Genomic DNA, 18,229 nt, shown 5'->3' with positions numbered 1-18,229 from the left:
GAACTTTTATGATATCTGCTTAGAGAGCCCTTTCTTCCCAGTTTAGGCCTCCAAGTTCCTGCAGACAGGTGTCTCTCCCCAGATTTCCCCATTTCTGAGGAACACAGCTGTGCTGGGGTGAATCACTGGGCCCCTCAGCAGCCAGTTTGTTGTTTCTAGCTCCCACATCAGGCACCAAAATGCCCCCCGAGAGGCTCACCAGGTGTCAGCTATTCTGTTGCAAAGAGAATGCTCCTGGCCTTTGAAGCTGCTGATAGTCAGGTGCCTCAAGATCTGTTTTTTATGCTGCATCAAACACTTGTCCTTCCTTCTCTCCAATGCCACTTGGCAGTCACTAATTTTCCAACACATCTGGGTATCTTTCATCTTTCAGTCTACAGAGAGCCCCCACTGATGTGCAGGGAACTTGGCTTTAAGGAGATGATCTCTGGAGGCATCTTGGCTTTCCAGTGCAGCCAGTTAAAAGGTCTTTCTCAACATCTGGATTCTGAGGCCCCTTTCTCCCTTTATCTCTCACTTCCTTGGAGACCCTCAGTGTCTCTGCAGGCTGTGACCATCACCCAGCTCAGCCTGGAAGCTGCTCCTCTCCGCTGAGAGGATCTGTTTCTATCTGACACGAGCTTGCAAAAATATTGCTGGTGATGGGATTAGAGCAAAGAGAGACAGCACAGAGTGTGTCTGCAGGGGATAAAGCAGGGAAACATGACAGCCCCTGCTTGGCAGGGGCAGAGCTGTGTGCAGTGCTCAGGCTGTTCTCGCTGTGCTGGGGGGTCACTGTGTGGTGCTGGATGAGCCCCCTTTCCCCAGGGGTGCAGTACAGCAACTGCCCCAGCGAGGTGAGAACCAGACTTGCCAAGAACCTAAAAACCAGTTAAATATTTATGAGGAATATTACATTCAGAAGAGAGACTGACTGGCTAATATTATTCATCCCTTCTGGATTCTGATGTTTAATTAATGCTTGCAAAGTGCTTTGAGATGCTTGGATGAAAGAGATACAAACACGTCACTGCACGCTGTGACCCTTGGTCCCAGAGGCACCTGTTCCCTGCACAGCTGCAGCAGCTCCAAGAGATGGATCCCCACCCTAGGGTGACAGTGGATCCAGAACAGGCATTCTCACAACGTGACAAGCCTGAGGCTTTGTCACCTCAGACCACAGCCCTGCTTCTCCTTGCAACTCTGCAGCAAGTTCAAGTGCATTTTGCAAGCCTTACCCCTTCAGGGAATGCTATTTCTGGTAGATATTTGCAGTGACATAAACCAACTGTTTAAAAACAAACCAGTGTTTCTGCATTACAGCGTGCTGGGGAGACAAAACGCGAGCCAGAATCTGTACAAACCAAAGCATCAGCTCAATGCCTCAGATCCCCAAGCACTGAGATGCCAAAGCCTTACAATCCCAACCTGAGTTTTCTTATCGCTGTTTTTTTTCCCACAGGACATCCCCTCTCTGGCAGCTGGGGACCAAAAGGACATTTCTATTTGACACGTGTGAGAGAGTTTTGAAGATGCTGATGGGCTATGTCAGGTTCTTGCCAGAGAGCTCAGAGTGCCTCAGAAAAGGGCATTCCCAAGTTCTGGACACTAGCAGAGTGCCCATCACTGGGAAGGTCCTGTCTCATGCAGGTGGCTTCCTCTCTGAAGCAGGACATCATCTTTCTCCAAAGTCCCAATCAATGGAGAAGCCCTTGCGGTGGAGGCGCGATCGTGGCGGTTCCTGTCACAGCTGGTGGCACGCTGTGAGTCTCTCTGCTGTGGCTGTCTGTCCCTGCTGCCCCCAGAGCCTGGTTGCACCTCACAGCCCCATCCTCACACACAGGGGCAAGTCACTGCCAAAAGGAGGAGAGTGGGTGGCGCAGAGATGAAATCTCAGCCATGTCTGGGGCTCAGTGGGTTTCCGCCACCTTGGCTGAGGCTGGGATTCAGAGAGAGAGAGAGAGAGAGACCAAATGTGGGTGGGAAACCACAAAAGCCCCCTCCTCCACCCTACAGAGAAGGGAAACAGCTGAGATTCGGTCGTGGTGCAGGTTGGTACAGGTTACTGAAGAGTAACCTTACCCTGGCTTTACAGGGCGAGGTTTTGGTACTGGAGGGGCTGCATCAGCGGCTTCTGTGGGACAGAGCCACCGCCAGACAGCCCCAGAGCAGACCCACTGCAGACCAAGGCTGAGCTCATCAGTGATGCTGGTGGCACCTTTGTTTGACAAAGGGTAAAAAGCTGTGCACAGCAGCTGTGGGAGACAGGAAGGACAATACGTGGGAGAAACAGCCCTGCTGACACCAAGATCAGGGGAGAAGGAGGGGCAAGAGGTCTCCAGGTGACAGAGCCAAGATTCCCTGGCAGTCCATGGAGAGTCTGCACTGGAATGGGTTTTCTGGCAGGAGCTGTGGCCTATGGAGGACCCACACTGGGTTCCTGGATGAGATTATCTAGCACCCTGCCCAATCACACCTTGAAAGCCTCCAGCAATGGCAGCTCTGTCATGTCCCTGGGGAGGTTGTTCTGGTGACTGATTGTTTTCACTGTCAAAAAGGTCTTTCTAATGTCAAGATGAACATGAAGAACTGCAGTCCACGGGAGGAATCCGCATCAGAGCATTTCTTGAAGGACCCCACAGTGCAGCAGAGGAACAGCATAAGCAGGAAGAAGCAGCAGAGATGAAGTGCTATGAACCGACCACGACTCCTATGACCTGCCTCCTGTGACACTTTGGGGGAGGAAGGAGGGGTAGAAGAGTCAGGTGTGAAGTTGTGAAGTTCAATCTGAGGAGAAAAGAGGGGTGGGAGAAGCTTTATAAAGTTGTTGGGTTTTTTAAAATTTATCACTATGTTTGTTTGTTTTTTATTAGCCATAAATCTATTTGTTTGTTTTTAATTTGCCAAAAATTAAATTAACCTTTCCCCAGGTTAAGTCAGTTTTGCCGATGACGGTAGCTGGGGGGAGATCTCCTTGTCCTTATCCTGACCTGAGAAGGTTTTTCACATCTTCTCCCTCTGTCTTGCTGAGGAGGGGGAATGAGAGAGCAGCTGGGTGGGTGCTGGCCGACAGCCAAGGAAAAGCCACCACTGCTATAAAGAAAATATTCTCTCATCTCACCCTAAATCTCAGGCAAACTGCACAGACAGGTGGGGCTGGGGTCAGCCCTCAGAGGTGCCTCCTCTCAGTGGTGGTGTAGGAGACAGGCTGGGAAATGGAGCTCAGGTGGCTCTCACAGAGTGCGGGAGGCGTGCGCTGGGTGTGGATCTGCTCAGCTAACCTGTTGTTTGTCAACTTTCCTCCCCAGCGGAGCAGAACCAGCTCCCAGCTGTCCATGTCGAGGTTTCAGCCCCGTCAGGGCCTCCATCAGCTGCCCCGTGGCCAATAGGCTCTCTCTGCTCCGCACACTCATCCTCCCCGCCGCTGCCATGGCTCGCCTTCCGCCCAGGTCCATTTCTGCCCACACCCAGAGTGGAAATCACGTGCCTTTGGAAAATCACCCTCTGCCCAGAGGAGTCGCGGGTGTCGGCAGAGCCTGGACGGGCGGCAAGACCTTGCTGCTGTCGTTGTGGCTGGAGAGGAGGAGACATCAAGGCCAGCCCTACATCTGCTCGTGAACATCAACTTCGTTCCTCTTTTGTTTCAGCTGTAGTTGGGTGAGATCAACTACGGCAGGTGACAAACACAAGGAGCCAGAAACACAGAGGCTGAGAGAAAAGAGGTAAGGAAACTCTTTCTTCTGCTAAGAGACCGGCCTGTTTTCGGGTTTTTTAATGCTATGAACTTTATTACTCCGCTCAAGTTGCTGTTTCGGCACGGATGGATTGGCTTTGCCCCGCTTAAAGGTCTGTTGTAAAACCATCTTAAACCTTTGACTTGATAATACTTCTGGCTGTGCAATTCTCCAAGGCCTTTTAATTTTAGCTAAAAACTGTTTGACTCCCTGGAATTTTCACTGAAAGGGGCATAAAAAAAGGGAGCTACGAAAAGCTCAGAGCCTGGGGATCTCATGGATCTTTTAAACCCATATATAGGGAAATATGTCCTATATGAGGGCCTGTCACTGGTGACTGCATATCCCCAAGGGCTGCAAATGCATTGGGAAGCAGCCCTCTACCAGCTGCCACTTGCTATCACCTTCTCCACGTACCCTGCAGGAAGGGGAACTTTATTCTAAAAAAAGCCTGCAAAAATAAGAAGATGCCAGTCTCTAGCTAAGTAAGGATGTCTACTTACATCTGTACGTGCTGAGACTGGAGGGGTCTGTTCTGCTAATCCAGGCTGACTGGCTCACTGCCTGACACTAGCTGCCAATGCAGCCTGATCCATTAGCTCAGGGCTGAGTGAGCGGGATTTCTTGGAAAAAGAGGGATCCTTGCAATTTGAGGACAACAGAAAAGGGATCTGCTTTCCCCTTACGCGGGCTGCTGTGCTGTTGAGAGCAGGAGTTTCATTTCTGGTTGAATTTTTCAACTTTCAGGTGGTATATCCTGCTCAGCCTCCATCAGCCACCTCAGATATTCCTCCACATAAGGGCTGAGCTCAGGTTACTGCTCAGTGTTCTCCACTGTGAACTCAACACTCCCTGGTGCAGGTTGGAATCACAGGATGGCTTGGGTTGGAAGGGACCTTTAGAAAACATCTCATTTCAACACCCCTGCCACCGGCAGGGACACCCTCCACTAGACCAGGTCACTCAAAGCCCCTTCCAGCCTGGCCTTGAACACCTCCAGGGATGGAGCAGCCGCAGCTTCTCTGGGCAACCTGTGCCTCATCGGTCTCTGAGTAAAAGATTTCTTCCTAACACATTTGATCATTCGATCTAAACCAACCCTCTTTCAGTTTAAAACTGTTCTTCCTTCTCTTATCACTATCTGATCATCTAAAAAGTCACTCTTCCTCTTTTTTATAAGATCCCTATAAGTACTGGAAGGCTGTGATGAGGTCTCTCTGGCTTTTCCTTTGTCCTCCCCAGTGTCTCACAAACATGTCTGCCTGCAGCGTAGCAGGGCTTGGCTCTTCCAAACTGAGCACCCACCTCATCCCCACTAGAGGTTCTTGAGCACACAGGGACGGTGCCCACCTGATCTGTCACAGCCTCTCGTGGGGACCCTGTATTCACCAGAGCAAAATTAAGGAGGCGTGATACCCAAATGTCATCCCAAGCACATACAGGGCTTGGAAGGCTGATGAAGGAGCTGATTTCAGAGTACCTCTCATTGCCTTGATTAGTCACAGTCTCTGGTGGCTTTGGCAGGTCTTGGCTTCCCCTCTGGGCAGAAGGGAGCAGCCTGGGCTGCGGAGTTGGAGCCACTTCTTGCGGCCTCCACGTGGTTCCAGGCATGTCACTGGGCAAGGAGTACCTCGTGGCTGAGGGGAGCTCAGCTGGTGCTGACACAGCGACATCCCCACCCTCCTTGTCCTGATGGTGGGACCTCTCCTGGGGAGGATTTAGCGGCGGCTTCAATGGCTCGTGGGTGGTGGGATTTTGAGATTAATGGCAGGATGGCGAGTGTGTTGATTTCAAGGCCAGTCCAGGCCATAATTCAGTGGTTACTTGAGATAGTAATGGTTGTTCCTAGGAGTAAACTAGTGAAAAAGATTAGTTTTTCCTGGGAGTTCATTAGCAGGGGAAGGAGCTGAACTATCATTTTCGGGATAGCTTGTTTAGCTGACCCTACTAGAAAGTAATATAAAGGAAGTATGGAGGGTTTTGATTCCTCTAGGGTAGGTTCAATTCCTGTTTTTCTAAGTACTAGGCTTTCACCCATGTGACCCCATGGATCCTGCTCCAGCGCCTTCCTCTCCCAGGGGCTCCAATGGGGGGATGGCACCTGCTCTTGGATGAACAGAGATGCTCAGGAGGAAATGTAGGGAGGGTCAAACAGTCCAGGGGGACAGTAGGGACCATGAAATGATCCTCACTGCTGTCATAACATTGCTCTCTGCTGGCTATTTTCATTGCACTTCGTCTCTTTCCCTGCCCACTGCTCGCCTGACGTTTGCTTTAACGTCAAGGAGTAAATTCAAAGAAACCACTATTTGGTAAAAGAGCCAAGTCAGCTTTGTTTCAGAGTTTTAAACTGAGAGGAAGAGAGGTGAAGCCCTTTAGCCCAGAGCCCCACAGCTGAGGCTAACTCTCGAGCAGGGCAAGGCGCATCCCTGGGCCCTGGCCCGGGAGGCAGCGCAGGGGAAATGCCGAAATGCCGCAGCAGGGGAAATGCCGAAATGCCGCAGCAGCGGAAGCCGAGGTGCGGAGCCCTGTGGGGAGGGAGGGAGGGCTGGGGGCCCCTCACCCTGACAGAACGAGCTGCTGCCAGATCAAAAGCACAGCCACAAACAACAGCGAGAGGAGAAACCAAAACCACACTGCAAGAAAGAGGCGCAGGAAAACACAGAGAAGAGGAGATGGCCTGCTCTGCATCAGGAGCGATTGCTGAGTTTTTATTTGTTGGGATTTTTTTAATTTAAGTTTCCTCCTGTGTCATGCCAGTGCCAGCCTGTGGAGAGGTCTCTGTAGCCATCACCCACTGGGGTTCAGTACTGAGGGGCTGCCAGCCCTGCTCTCAAGCAGATGTTCTCCAGGCATGACTTGGTCCTGCAGGCATTATTCTCTGAAGCAAGCTCACTCACTACCTCAGCTCTCCTTTTCCTATCCCTCAGAGAAGCAAGGATCATTAAAATAAGTCAAGAAGGAAATTAAACCAGTTTAATAAGAGGGGGAAGTTAAAATGAAAAGGAAATCAATGTTCACTTGGGAGGGAGCCCTGCTCCTCCGTTGCTAGATGTGCTAATAAATCAAGTATGCCTGGACTGTTTCTGGCACAGAGGCCAGCTGGCATGAGATGGTCTGGGCTATTAAACTCACTTAACCTCCAAAATGAACTGGCCACATGCCAGCCACCTAATGGGAGAGGTCCCTGGCCCATGCTAACACCTAAATGCATCCCAAGAGTTGCTGGGGAGAGGGAGAGTTGTCCCCGGCCAAAAATGTGTCAGGAAATGTACTAGCAATTTAACAGGACTGATGAGTATGTTCCAGTGCCTGGGGACATTCTGTGACACCGCTTAATTTATGAGTACCACCATCAGATGCAGCTGGGCTGCCTGTAAGGAGGCTGTGGGTCTGCTAGGACCATCCGCTAATGAGAGCAGCTTGCTCGCTTAACACAGCGGAGCCTTGCTCTCTGAGATCTGTAAACTCCGGAGCAGCCTTGCCTGGGATCTGGCCTGGAGGGATGCAGAAGGAGATAGAAAGGCAGGGGGGAATAGGAAGTGGCATGTATGAGAAGCAGAAATAAGCAGGGAGAGAGGGAAAGTGTGTAAAAGAAATCCTAGCTGAAGGCAACCCATTTTCCCCACTGATTTGTAGCATGTAGGTGGTAACATCACACTGTGGAGATCTGCCACAGAAATACAAAGATTAGTGTGAACAAAGTGGGGATGCAGAAGATGTGAAACCAAGAGAAGAAACAGAAGAACAAAGATGCATCAATCTGCATCTACCAAGATGCACAAGGTCAGCAGTTCACCAGTCCCACAGTGCTCTGGTTGTGTGGTTTTGCTCAATAACCAGGAAGCAAGAAGACAAAGAATAAACTGAAGCCATATGACAGGAGAATAGAGATTCCCAGTCAAAACAAAATTATGAGGTGTGACTCAGTGATTTCATTAATTTTTACTTGTTCCATTACCTTCAGGTTTTATATAAAGTTTAATGACTTAAAAAATTTGAAACCCATCACTGAACTGTTAATTCACAGATATTACTTTAGAGTGGGGGCTGACGTTTTCATCCCACAGGAACAGGTGATGCGAGATTTCACAGCAGGGATGAGGTTCCTCCTGTCACCTCAGGAATGGATCTTACTCAGGGCCCCGTGCCAGTTCTCAGTTATCGATGTTCCTTCAGAGTGAGATGCATACAGATGCCTTGTTAGTGCCCCTTTCTTTATTCTGTAGCTCAACCCAGCAAACTGCTTCATCACTGCCTCTGCATCTTGTTAGGAGTGATCTCCAATCATCCGCACTCGCTCCTTTGTTTTATAATTTTTGCAGAAAACAGCTCATGCAAATATTTCCTGGCCTGGGGTGGGTTTTTTGTTTTGCACGAGGCAAGCCACAAGTCTCCTCTGACTGTGTCTTTGCCACCTGTTTCTCTTCTGATGGCGCATATGGCTGCTGTCCTGTTCTTGCACACATATTTTTCATCTGTGCATGTCATGTCTGTACATGGGTCTGGAGTCAGATGTTGTGCTGACCTTATCTCCATTTAAATGTAGTGCTGATGTTTTCATCTACTCTTTGATAGCTCCACATGCTCTGATCATTAAATTAATTTCGGTATTAAATTATCCTCTAATAGAATATATTACACTTAATATTGCATATCGTACATATAAATACTGTGGAAAATTATTCACACATTTCTTTTGAGTTTAATCCCATTAAGACTCCAGCCTTCAGTCTGACACGCCTGACATGGGGACTGCCTGCTTCCAGAGAAGTGAGGTCACCTCACTGGCTTGCTCACTCCCCAGGGCATTTAAGCTGCTTGGCTTCCCTTCTGTGGTTTATGCCTTGGTTTAGGGATGGAGAGCTCAGTCGTGTCCTTGCACCAGCAGCCATGGTCCCCCTCATCTTGTCACCCCACCCAGCTGCAGCTCTTACCAGCTCTTGGCCTTTGCTACAGTCAGAAGCTGCATCTAATTTGATAACAGACCTTAATATGACCATTAGCTTCCAGTTCCCACTTAAGGTTTTGCTACCATTAGTGCAACTTCTTCTTGTGGACCTCATTCCTCCCTTCTCCCCATATTTTTCATTTAACAGTCCTAAGAATTCAAGCAGAATTGAATTCTGTTCTTTCCAACATCTGACTTGCTGGTTATTGAGATTTTTAAGGTAAGAAGTTTAAAAAAAAAAAAGCCCAAACCTGAAGAAAAATAATAATAACAGCCTAAAGATGGCTTTAATCATAGCATCACAAAATTACACAGAAATATTTAGATGGCAAGGGACATTGGGAGGTCTCCAGTTAGTTCTCCTACTCAGAGCTGAGTTGACTATAAAACTACAACATGTTGCTCAGGGCTTGACAAAGCAACTTCTGAGCATCTCCAATGGTGGAGACTGCCTGGCATCTCTTGGCATCTATTCCACTGCTGAACCACCTTCAGTGGGAAGAAAGTTTTCCTTCTATCTAGTCAACATTTCCCTGCTCAACATATGGCTGCTGCCTCCTGCTCCTCCCCTGGGCACATCTGAGAAGAATGTGGCTTATTCTTCTCGGTAATATCCATTAGATAATGGGAAACTGAAATTAGATCCCACTTTGGCTCCCTTCTCCCTGTCAAGCCAAATTTTCTGCCTCTCCCTGTATGTCAGGTGCTCCAACTTCCTCACCATGTCACCAGCCCTCCACTGAACTCCAAGGAGTTTGTTGGCACCCTTCTTGTACTGGGGGCCCAAAACTGTACCCTGTATCCTAGATGAGACCTCAGGTGTGCCAAATAGAGAGAAATAATTACTTCACTCTACTTCCAGCAGAGCTGGCTGTGCTCTTGCTAATGCAGCCCTGTATGTGTTTAGCTTTAATCTCTGCAAGAGTGATGATAACCCACCATAGAGAAGTAAAAAAGCACAGAACTCTTGGCAGTATAAACAGCTGCTGCCTGATGAATGCCAGAAACCTAGGGATGAGTAAAATGAAATGTTTATTACCAAACTCCAGGGGCATGTTGCAGATGGATTCTTTGCTGAAACAAAAGGCTCTGGTGACTTTCCCAAAAAGCTTCCATTTTCCTGTGCTGAGGGATGGTGGGAGCTGACTGGGAACACAAGTCCCATCCATCGAGGTCTGAATAATCAAACATTACTAACAGAGCATTTGGGTCTTCCAGGATAGGATCTCTTGGTAGTGGCAGCATTTCCAGCCCTGCTCTCCCGGGAGGGGAGGAGCATTCCCAGCGATGGAGTCGAGTGGCACAGCCCTGAGCTGCACGCCTGCCGCCCTCCTGCTTCTGCATCTGGGTGAGTCCTGGGCCCTGCAAACCCTCGTGGTTCTCACAGCCTTTTCACAAGCCTCACAACCCTCGGTGCATTTCCAGGCTTTTTCCGATGTGTTCCGTAAGTTTCCTCACACGGTTTAGCTTTGGGACTCAGGTTGTTCCCAGCCCACCTGCTGAGCCTGCCAGCCAAACCCAGGGTTTGGGGAGCTGCCCCACAGAGATGCAGGAGCGGGGTCCTGTGAGAACCAGGATACACACCAAGCAGAGTGGAAAATATGCCCTCCACATTGCCTCCAGCTGTCTGGGGAAAAAACATATCTGTGATGCGTAACCACATCTGTGATGTGATCTTCAGAATCTCATCACAGATTTGCCCTTGCAAATGGAATGCTACTGGCTTGCTTATCTTGACTGCTAATGTTATAAGCTTTGGTGGATTTTTTAGTGCTCATTTTCCAAGAAAAGAAAGACAGTGAATAAGGCCAAGCCTGCATTTTTCAGATACTCAGCTTTGATTCCTCTGGTCACAGAGAAAAGATTGGAAATCTTTTGTGCATCCTAGAACCAAATGAAAAGCGAAAGATACCAACTTCTTAGTAACATTTCTAATTTCACAATTAAAGATCATAAACTTCTGTAGTCCAATGTGCAATTACCGAAAACTTGTTTGGGTACTGTTGCAGGTGACCTCTTATAGGGACGTAACTTCTGGCAAACCCTACGTTAAACTCATGTAAACTTTTAATTTTACACTTCTGCAGCTCTTCAGTACTCACGTCACCTCAGGGATTTGCAGGTTAAGCATCTCTAAGAGCTTACCAGCAGTGAGGCAGGAGATCACAATCCTGTTATTCCCAATCTTTCCTCTGGCAACTCCATCTCTTTCTTAATGTCTCCTGCAGAAACCTTCTTCACAGTGAAGGAAAGGAAATTATTCTCCCAATTATTCTCCCAACAACTCCTAATGTTTCTTCAACATTATAGAACCTATTTCTTTTACTGTCACATAATCCTCCTCCCAAGAACAGGAACCTGACATTAAGACAGCCTTCTTTTTTTCTTTTTTTACTTTATTTCTTCATTTTTTTGTATTTTCAGTCTTCATCCATGCAAAAACTGGAAGAAGGTGTGAGCAAATTTGTCAGTGCTGCATCAAGTGTTGACTGGGGAGTGAAGGAGGGCTGACATATGCTGTCCTTCATTTGCTACCAGTAGAATAACTAAGTCTTATCCAGTGGAAAAGGGTTGTCTCGGTAAAAGTGTCGACATTTCAAAATTATGAATGATGGTCAGTCCGCCATAACTACTAGTATTTTCCCTTTTTTCTGAGTGTATGTGAAAGAGAATAATCAGTTAATAAAAGAGCTTGATTGATTGATTGATGATATAAAGGAGTGACAAATTCAGAAATTGAGGATAATTTCATTGTCTGGGAAAGGGAGGAAAAATATCAACATATTTTTGAAGGGCGGGGAATTTTTTACTGAGCCACCCTTCAGAAAGAGAACTTACGCCTTTTTTTGGGTGGGCATTGACTTTCAGGCCTGACCTCCAGTATGGCTCAGAAAAATGAATTCCAGACCGGGCTTGTAGGAGGGGAGGTGACCCTGAACTGCACAGGCATACTTCCTGAATCACAATTACCTCGGGACTCAGTTGTGAGATGGAAGTACTCTGATACTCTTCTGTGGCGTATGGAAAATAATCAGAAATATTGGAGAAGTAAGGCTTCCCATTCATTACCCCTTCTCCCTTCACACAGCTGAGAAGCCTCTTCCCTCCTAACCAAGCCTATTTTTTCCGAAGAACCATCTTTCATTACTGGCCGGTCTGACATCAAGATGCAATACAAACAACTGAGCGTGAGGGATTTGAAGCTCTCCGACGCCGGCATCTACACCTGTGAATACGGCACTCACAAAGTCCACACCTCACTGCACATCGTTAACTGTGAGTGAGTGCAGGCCTTTTGGTCATCAGGAGGGATGGGGACCCTAGAGCTTGGGGAGACCTCTCTGCTGGGATTCTTTATCCAGCTGCATTTCTTCTGTCTCGGGCTATCATGGTTCATTTCTCCTCCATCTCCAGAGCACAGTGTTCTCCATGTTCTCTTTGCTCTAACACTTGTGTCTCTCTTCCAGGAACTTACTGCCTGTGCATTTTATTTTCTTTTTACAGTGGCAATCTCTTTGGATGGGCATTTTCTGCAAAATGAAGTGCCTAAGCTGATTTTAACTCAAAATTCACCCAGTCCTCTACCTGATCTCAGCATCACATTGTTTGACAGTAACAATAACAGAGTGACACCAGAAATACAAAAGAAGAACCTTCAAGAATACATAGTGAATTTAAAGAAACTGGGGACTATGGACAGCGGGACCTGGGTGTGTCAGATCCATTCAGACTCTCCATTGATTAATCAGAACATCTCCTTTGCTGTGAAGGTATTAGGTATGTGACAACAGAAATGAAACTCACACACAGGCTTGGGAACCACTGCTCCCTTCAGCTCATGAGTTTAACTTTTAACCTCCACATTCCAAGCACTGGTGCTCCCGGGTTGACTTCCCAGGGCTTCCAGCAACGCAGCTTGGAGTTTGTTCTGCTGCCTGAGCTCTGTTCTACTCTTGCACTCATTTTTCTCTCCAGACTTGGTGAGGAGAAGATTCTCCTTTCCTCGGGGTCTGTTCTTCTCAGCTCTGCTGTGCTTGGAAGCTTTGGATCTTTCTGCTATCTTATTCTTTCTCTGTTTAACCTTCCTGGAAGATGTCATGGCTTTTCTCCAAGTCCTTTTTAAACTGAGTGCAGTGTGCCTCACTCCGGATCAAGGACAGACACGGGGAAGCGTAACCATGGCTTTTCCTGCCTCTGTATTTCTTGTCTCTACTAAATTCAGGTTTTCAGAATCCAGATTTGGAAAGAAAGTATGCAACTGTTGATAGTCCTGTCATCTTGTCCTGGCGTCTGAACTCCCAGAAGATAAAATGGAAAAAAGGTTTCACAGGACAGCTAAATTGGAAACAACAGGAAGGTGCAGAATCTCATGAGCTGCTTGATTTCCACATCATAGCAGAAGGACAGCTGCATGAGACTAAAAAAAGCAACAACTTTTTGTTTGAGATACCTGAAAGCAAACCTGAAAGTTCCATAGAAGTGAAGCTCCCCAAAGTCCATTTCAATCACTCTGGCCAGTACCAGTGCCAGCTGGAGTATGAAAGAAGACATGCACAGAGCAAGATAGAGCTGGTGGTGATGAAAGGTGAGAGGAAGGAAGAGAAGTGGGTCATGAAGAGGAAGAGCTACAGAAACCTGCAAGCCCCAAAAGCACGGGGATGGCCCCATCTTCCCATGCCCTCACTCACATGTCCTTGTCTTGCCTTTACAGTCTCAGCTAACCCTTCTGGGCCACTCTCCAGAGGGGCCAGTGTGACCCTGACCTGCCAGGTCTCCGGACCGCTTGCACCCGATGCCTACTTGAGCTGGGAACCTGTGAATGGCTCCAAGATGGACATTAAGAAATCAAAGCAGCGTGAAGTAAAGCTGGAGGTAACCATCAGCACTGCAGGGCTGTGGAGCTGTCACCTCACAGAAGGCAGTGACAAAAAGATCAGCTTGCACTACCACGTGGGTATGGAAATTAGCATCACATCCCTGCCCCGACCCTAAAGCTATAAAATTCTATTTGTTTCTGTGTCTAAATATTTGTATCCTCCCACAGAGGAAGCTTCTGTTTGGATTATCAATGTGATAATTGGAGCAAGCATTGGAGGCAGTTTATTGGTGTTTGCCCTTGGGTGCCTGTGCATCATCAGTGGTGTACGCTGGCAGCGGAGAAGGGTGAGTGCCACGGTCCCTGTGAAAGGTGCAGAGATTACTGCCCCTCCAAACCACAGGAGGAGTCAGATTTCCTGTCTGGGTGCAGGACAGGATAGACAGTGGGTCAATCCTTAGACTCAAGGCAAATTTTTGAGATGGGCAGTCTGCAGATGTCAGACAGCACTTTACTGCCAACTTCAGAGGAAAGCATTTGAAGCATAAAAATATCCAATTGTTCTTTGTCCCTTCTCTCCTGGCAGCAACGGGCAAAAAGGATGGCACAAGCAAGACAACACTTGCTGGAAAACAAGACGTGTCAGTGTCAACAGTAAGTGGCGATGAGGGCACCCAGAATGGGCAAAGACTGTTTTCAAGAGAGAGGAGCGGGATGACTGAGCGGGGTGAAATTGAACTTGAGCCTCTTTGGTGAAACGGTACAGCTGCATTTCAGCATTTTCAGCTCTTACTCATGTTAAATCCTGCTTAAGAGTTATGAGCTGTGCTAAATCCCACCCCCATGGTAGCACTGTGCTGGAAAACTTTTGAGCAGAGTTGTTTCACTCAAATTATCTTGGTGTTGAGAGATGTTAGCCCAACTTAAGCAGGAGTTCCACAGTCCTTCAGTAGGGTCCATAGAGAATCTGAGATCTGGATATCAAAGTTGTGGAGGTAGAAGGCACAAAACCAAGCACAAAGATGAAACATAAATTTTAAAAATCCATGATGACCATAATTTAATTCCAGCTCTGCTAGAGCATTGCTGGACTGCGTTTGGTGAAAATTGCCAATAACCTCCCAGGAGTAACAAAAGAACAGGGGGAAAAAGAATCACAGAACAGTCTGATTTGTACCCTTTCCTCAAGGCCTTGGGTGATGTGAAATACACCATCATGTCGTGACCCTTTTCATAGGAGCAAGGATTTCTCAGCAGAGAAGCTGCCCTCTTTCCATGTCTTTAAGCTTATATGGTATCAGGCACCAAAAGCAGCTGTTGGAAACACTGACAGCCATTCTGTCACTGGAAGTGGAGCACAAAGGGAAGTACAAATGGCTGCATGAACAAGCTCAATGAATGTTTGGGTGCAGAACCAGACTTCTGCTTCATTTTCACCAGTGACCTTGGCAAATTGTGATAGTTTCACCTAATTTTTTTTCACTGTCACCAAGAATTCAGTGAGAATGTTTATTGGCAAATACTGCATCACAGCTGGGATGAATATGTGGTGAAGAGCACATATGCTCTTCATGTGTCAAAGAATTCACCTTGTTTTCACCTACATTTTATCAAGGTTAAAAAATAATCCCCATAAAGAGAGGACAAAGTCTGTACAGATGCATCAAAATCTAGATAAATCTGTGCAGTACAAGTGCTGATACAGTTGTTCTCTAACTCTCTTTGCCAAGTAAGCAGCTCAGTGTAACTGAAACCCAAACTGCAGCCGTGTGGATGCTCAAGTAACTGTTTGCATCCCCAGCTACAGAGGCAGGCAGTCATTCCCTATGCAAAAAACAAGTGGGGGGTGGTACTCACGGAGTACTTTTCTCTTGCAGCCGGCTGAGAAAGTAACACTGCAGCACTGACATCACAAGGACTGATGAAGTCTCTGCCTGTACATAACCACCTGGCAGCCCACAGTGCTCTGTGAATCCATCTCCCATTCTCTGTTCTAATGAAATTCTTTATTCCTTCATCATTCCCCCAGTCTAAAGCCATGGAGGGAGGTTGTCTGGCTAGGAGCCAATGGACCAGACAAGAAACCCCGAGGGGTTATGATTGATCCTCAGTTCTATAATGAGAGATGCTGAACAGAAGATATGTGTATATATACACACACACACATATATATAATATGCTTGCATTTTGTTCATGTACTTAATTTGACCTTCTTGTGGAACCAATTTTATGCGCTTCTTTTATCTGCCTGAGCGACAATAAATTACTTTGGGGTTGGGAGTTATTTTTTGCAAGCTGGACTACATTTTTTTCTGAGGCACTCTTGTCTGGTTCAAATTCACATTTCTCTCTTTCCTGCTAGGATGTGAAATGCTGATTTTCACTGTCTCCAACCTCCCTGGCTGCCATGAGCCTTCCTTAATGCACCAGCTCTTTGCTCTCTGTGAAACCTCTGTGTCCATGCTCCTTTGCCTTTCCTGGGCACTCTGTGCCCTACATATCTACCCCTAGACCTACATACCTGCTCCCCCATATCTATCTGTCAGCCTGTAGCTGTCACCTCTCCCACAACAAACTAACAAACAAGTAAAAACAGCACAATCAGTGGGATCATTCAGAACTAATTTTATCAGGAGGGTAGCCCAGGATACCAATAGATTCTGGAAGTCAGAGCCTGAAGAAGTTCTGAATGTTGATCTAGATGGTAAGTTTGGGAATGGTATGAGAAAGTAATTGCCTAGGAGAACAAACCAGCCTTGAACTGCCTAGTCCCACAGAGTGCAGAAAGCAGATGCTTCTGAGAAAGCCACTGGAATTGTTTCTCACCAAATGACCCCCTTTTTTTTTGGCTCAAGGAGATGAGAAGAGGGAGTGGAAAGCCCAGGAAATTTCAGATGGAACTAAAAGCATGTTGCAGAGACGACAGAATGTCCTGAAAGAAAAATGCTGTTAAAATATGTACACAGCAGTCTTGTGTTTATAGAAGTTACTCCGCTGTCTGTCTGCTAGTGGCAGGTCGAAAAGGCCTTGAGGTCCTACAGCTGTCACTGGCTGCAGTCCTGGTTTGTTTGTCTGTGCTGGTCTTGCTGGGGACAGGCACAAAGGGGCACCGGCTGTGGGAAGGGCTCCCTGTGGTGAAGACCCTCAGAGGGATGTCTGCTGCTGGAGGAGGGGTTTTCTGTGTGTCTGTCACGCCAGCACCACGCTGTTACTGCCAGACAACAGACAGGCCCAGGCAGCACCTGTGAGCCCGGGGAATCCTCCAGCCCACAAGCCCTGGGGTGGGGACACAGCCCCAGGCAGCTGTGGCAGCAGGTGTGGGCCCCACTGGTGTCAGATCTGCTCCTCCACCATCATCCTCACTCAAACAGGAGTGACAAAGGCCCACACTAACGTCACTTTCCGTCCCAGAGCTCATGCTTGCATGCACATGACAACACTAGTTTTGGAAAAGCCTGCATATCCTGGTGCATGCAGCTGCTCCTCCTGCTCCTGTCCTGCCCCTGAACTGCCAGGATACCTTGGGAGCCATCAATCTGCTAAACAAGGCATCATCATGGCTTAAGGACACGTCCCTTTTAGGAGCTGTATGTGGGAAAATGAGAGCAAAGTCAGCGGTGGTCTGTATAATGGTCATGCCAAACTGCTTGGCACAATCCCCTCAACAAAAAACTACCCCTGTTTCTGCACTCCAGACTCTTCACCTTAAAGAACTGCTTGAGTTCCCAAACTCACATGGGTATCTGGAGCACAGGGATTGTCCTGTACCACCTGATACCTGGATGGGACAAAAAAATCAGGCTGGGTGAACATTTATTGGGAACTCCTTTAGCACTACAGCCATCTCCAGCAGTTCAGATGCTCACCTGAGGCTCTGACAGCTGAACCAAATTCTTCTTCACCCAAAACCACCAGCCTTGACTTCTTCAGCAAGAGAATAAACCTGACAATAAAAGACTGAGCTAATAGGGGTTATTAAAAACCTTGTATCCCAGTTTCAGCCAGCACAGAGTTAATTTCTTCTCAGCACAGGGTCCATCAAAGCTGGCCTGTCCAGGATAAAATGCACAGGCAGCAAACAATGCCAGCAGCAGTGCTCAGAGAACACGGAGGTGCCTGAGCTGCTTGACAGCTGTCAAAGCCAGGATGCAGCTCTCCTCTCTTGCACAGGCTGGCAGAGGCACACTGAGTCCTCACAAGTGACCAAAGGTTCTGTCCCCAAGCACAGCTGGGCAGCTGGGACCCACCTGCAAAGAGCACTCAGGCTCGCAGCCCTGCCATCCATGCAGAAGGTCCCAGGTGGCCTGGCTGGCGTGGCAGCAGATGTGGTGGTGCCACTGGGGTGTCTCTAAGTGCTCAGCTGCATCCACAGATGCACAGCTTCCAGTTCTCCCATCTGCACGAGAGTAACAAAAATGATCAGCCTTCCTCAACACTGCACAATTCCTCAGTGGCTCTCCTGATCTCAAAAGTTGTGACCCTGCCCTACTCTACTTGAAGCTCACCTGCAAGCACAAACCACTGTAGGCTCTAATCTTATAAATCTCTCTTTTTTGGCAGCTCTCCTGTCTGTGTCTTTTCATTTTCCTCCTTTGTTCCCTGGATGCACAGACTGCCCTGATTGAGAGAAAAGTCATCCTCAGAGTAGGTCCTGGCTGGGGTTTGCTTTCCATGTGAGTGCAACACTGAAAGCTTCAGTGTGGGCTTCAAGGCAGCACAGAGGTAGAGATTCAAACCAGATAAGAACAA

The 18,229-nt window shown here is 47.8% G+C and overlaps 1 protein-coding gene across 1 annotated transcript; it reads left to right on the top strand.

Moving 5' to 3' along the window:
• The first annotated feature begins 9,951 nt into the window (after nt 1-9,951).
• LOC131096921 (T-cell surface glycoprotein CD4-like) lies at nt 9,952-14,705 on the top strand. Its single transcript, XM_058045556.1, has 9 exons — nt 9,952-10,012; nt 11,533-11,712; nt 11,797-11,940; nt 12,169-12,441; nt 12,887-13,249; nt 13,376-13,618; nt 13,709-13,827; nt 14,067-14,134; nt 14,606-14,705. Exons 1-9 carry the CDS (start codon nt 9,952-9,954, stop codon nt 14,703-14,705), a joined length of 1,551 nt encoding a protein of 516 aa, XP_057901539.1.
• Nucleotides 14,706-18,229: the final 3,524 nt, after the last annotated feature.

Source organism: Melospiza georgiana, chromosome 2 (genome assembly GCF_028018845.1).
Source record: "Melospiza georgiana isolate bMelGeo1 chromosome 2, bMelGeo1.pri, whole genome shotgun sequence".
Lineage (NCBI taxonomy): Eukaryota > Metazoa > Chordata > Aves > Passeriformes > Passerellidae > Melospiza > Melospiza georgiana.
The sequence above is the reverse complement of the archived record's forward strand: the minus strand, read 5'-3'. Positions and strand labels throughout refer to the sequence as shown.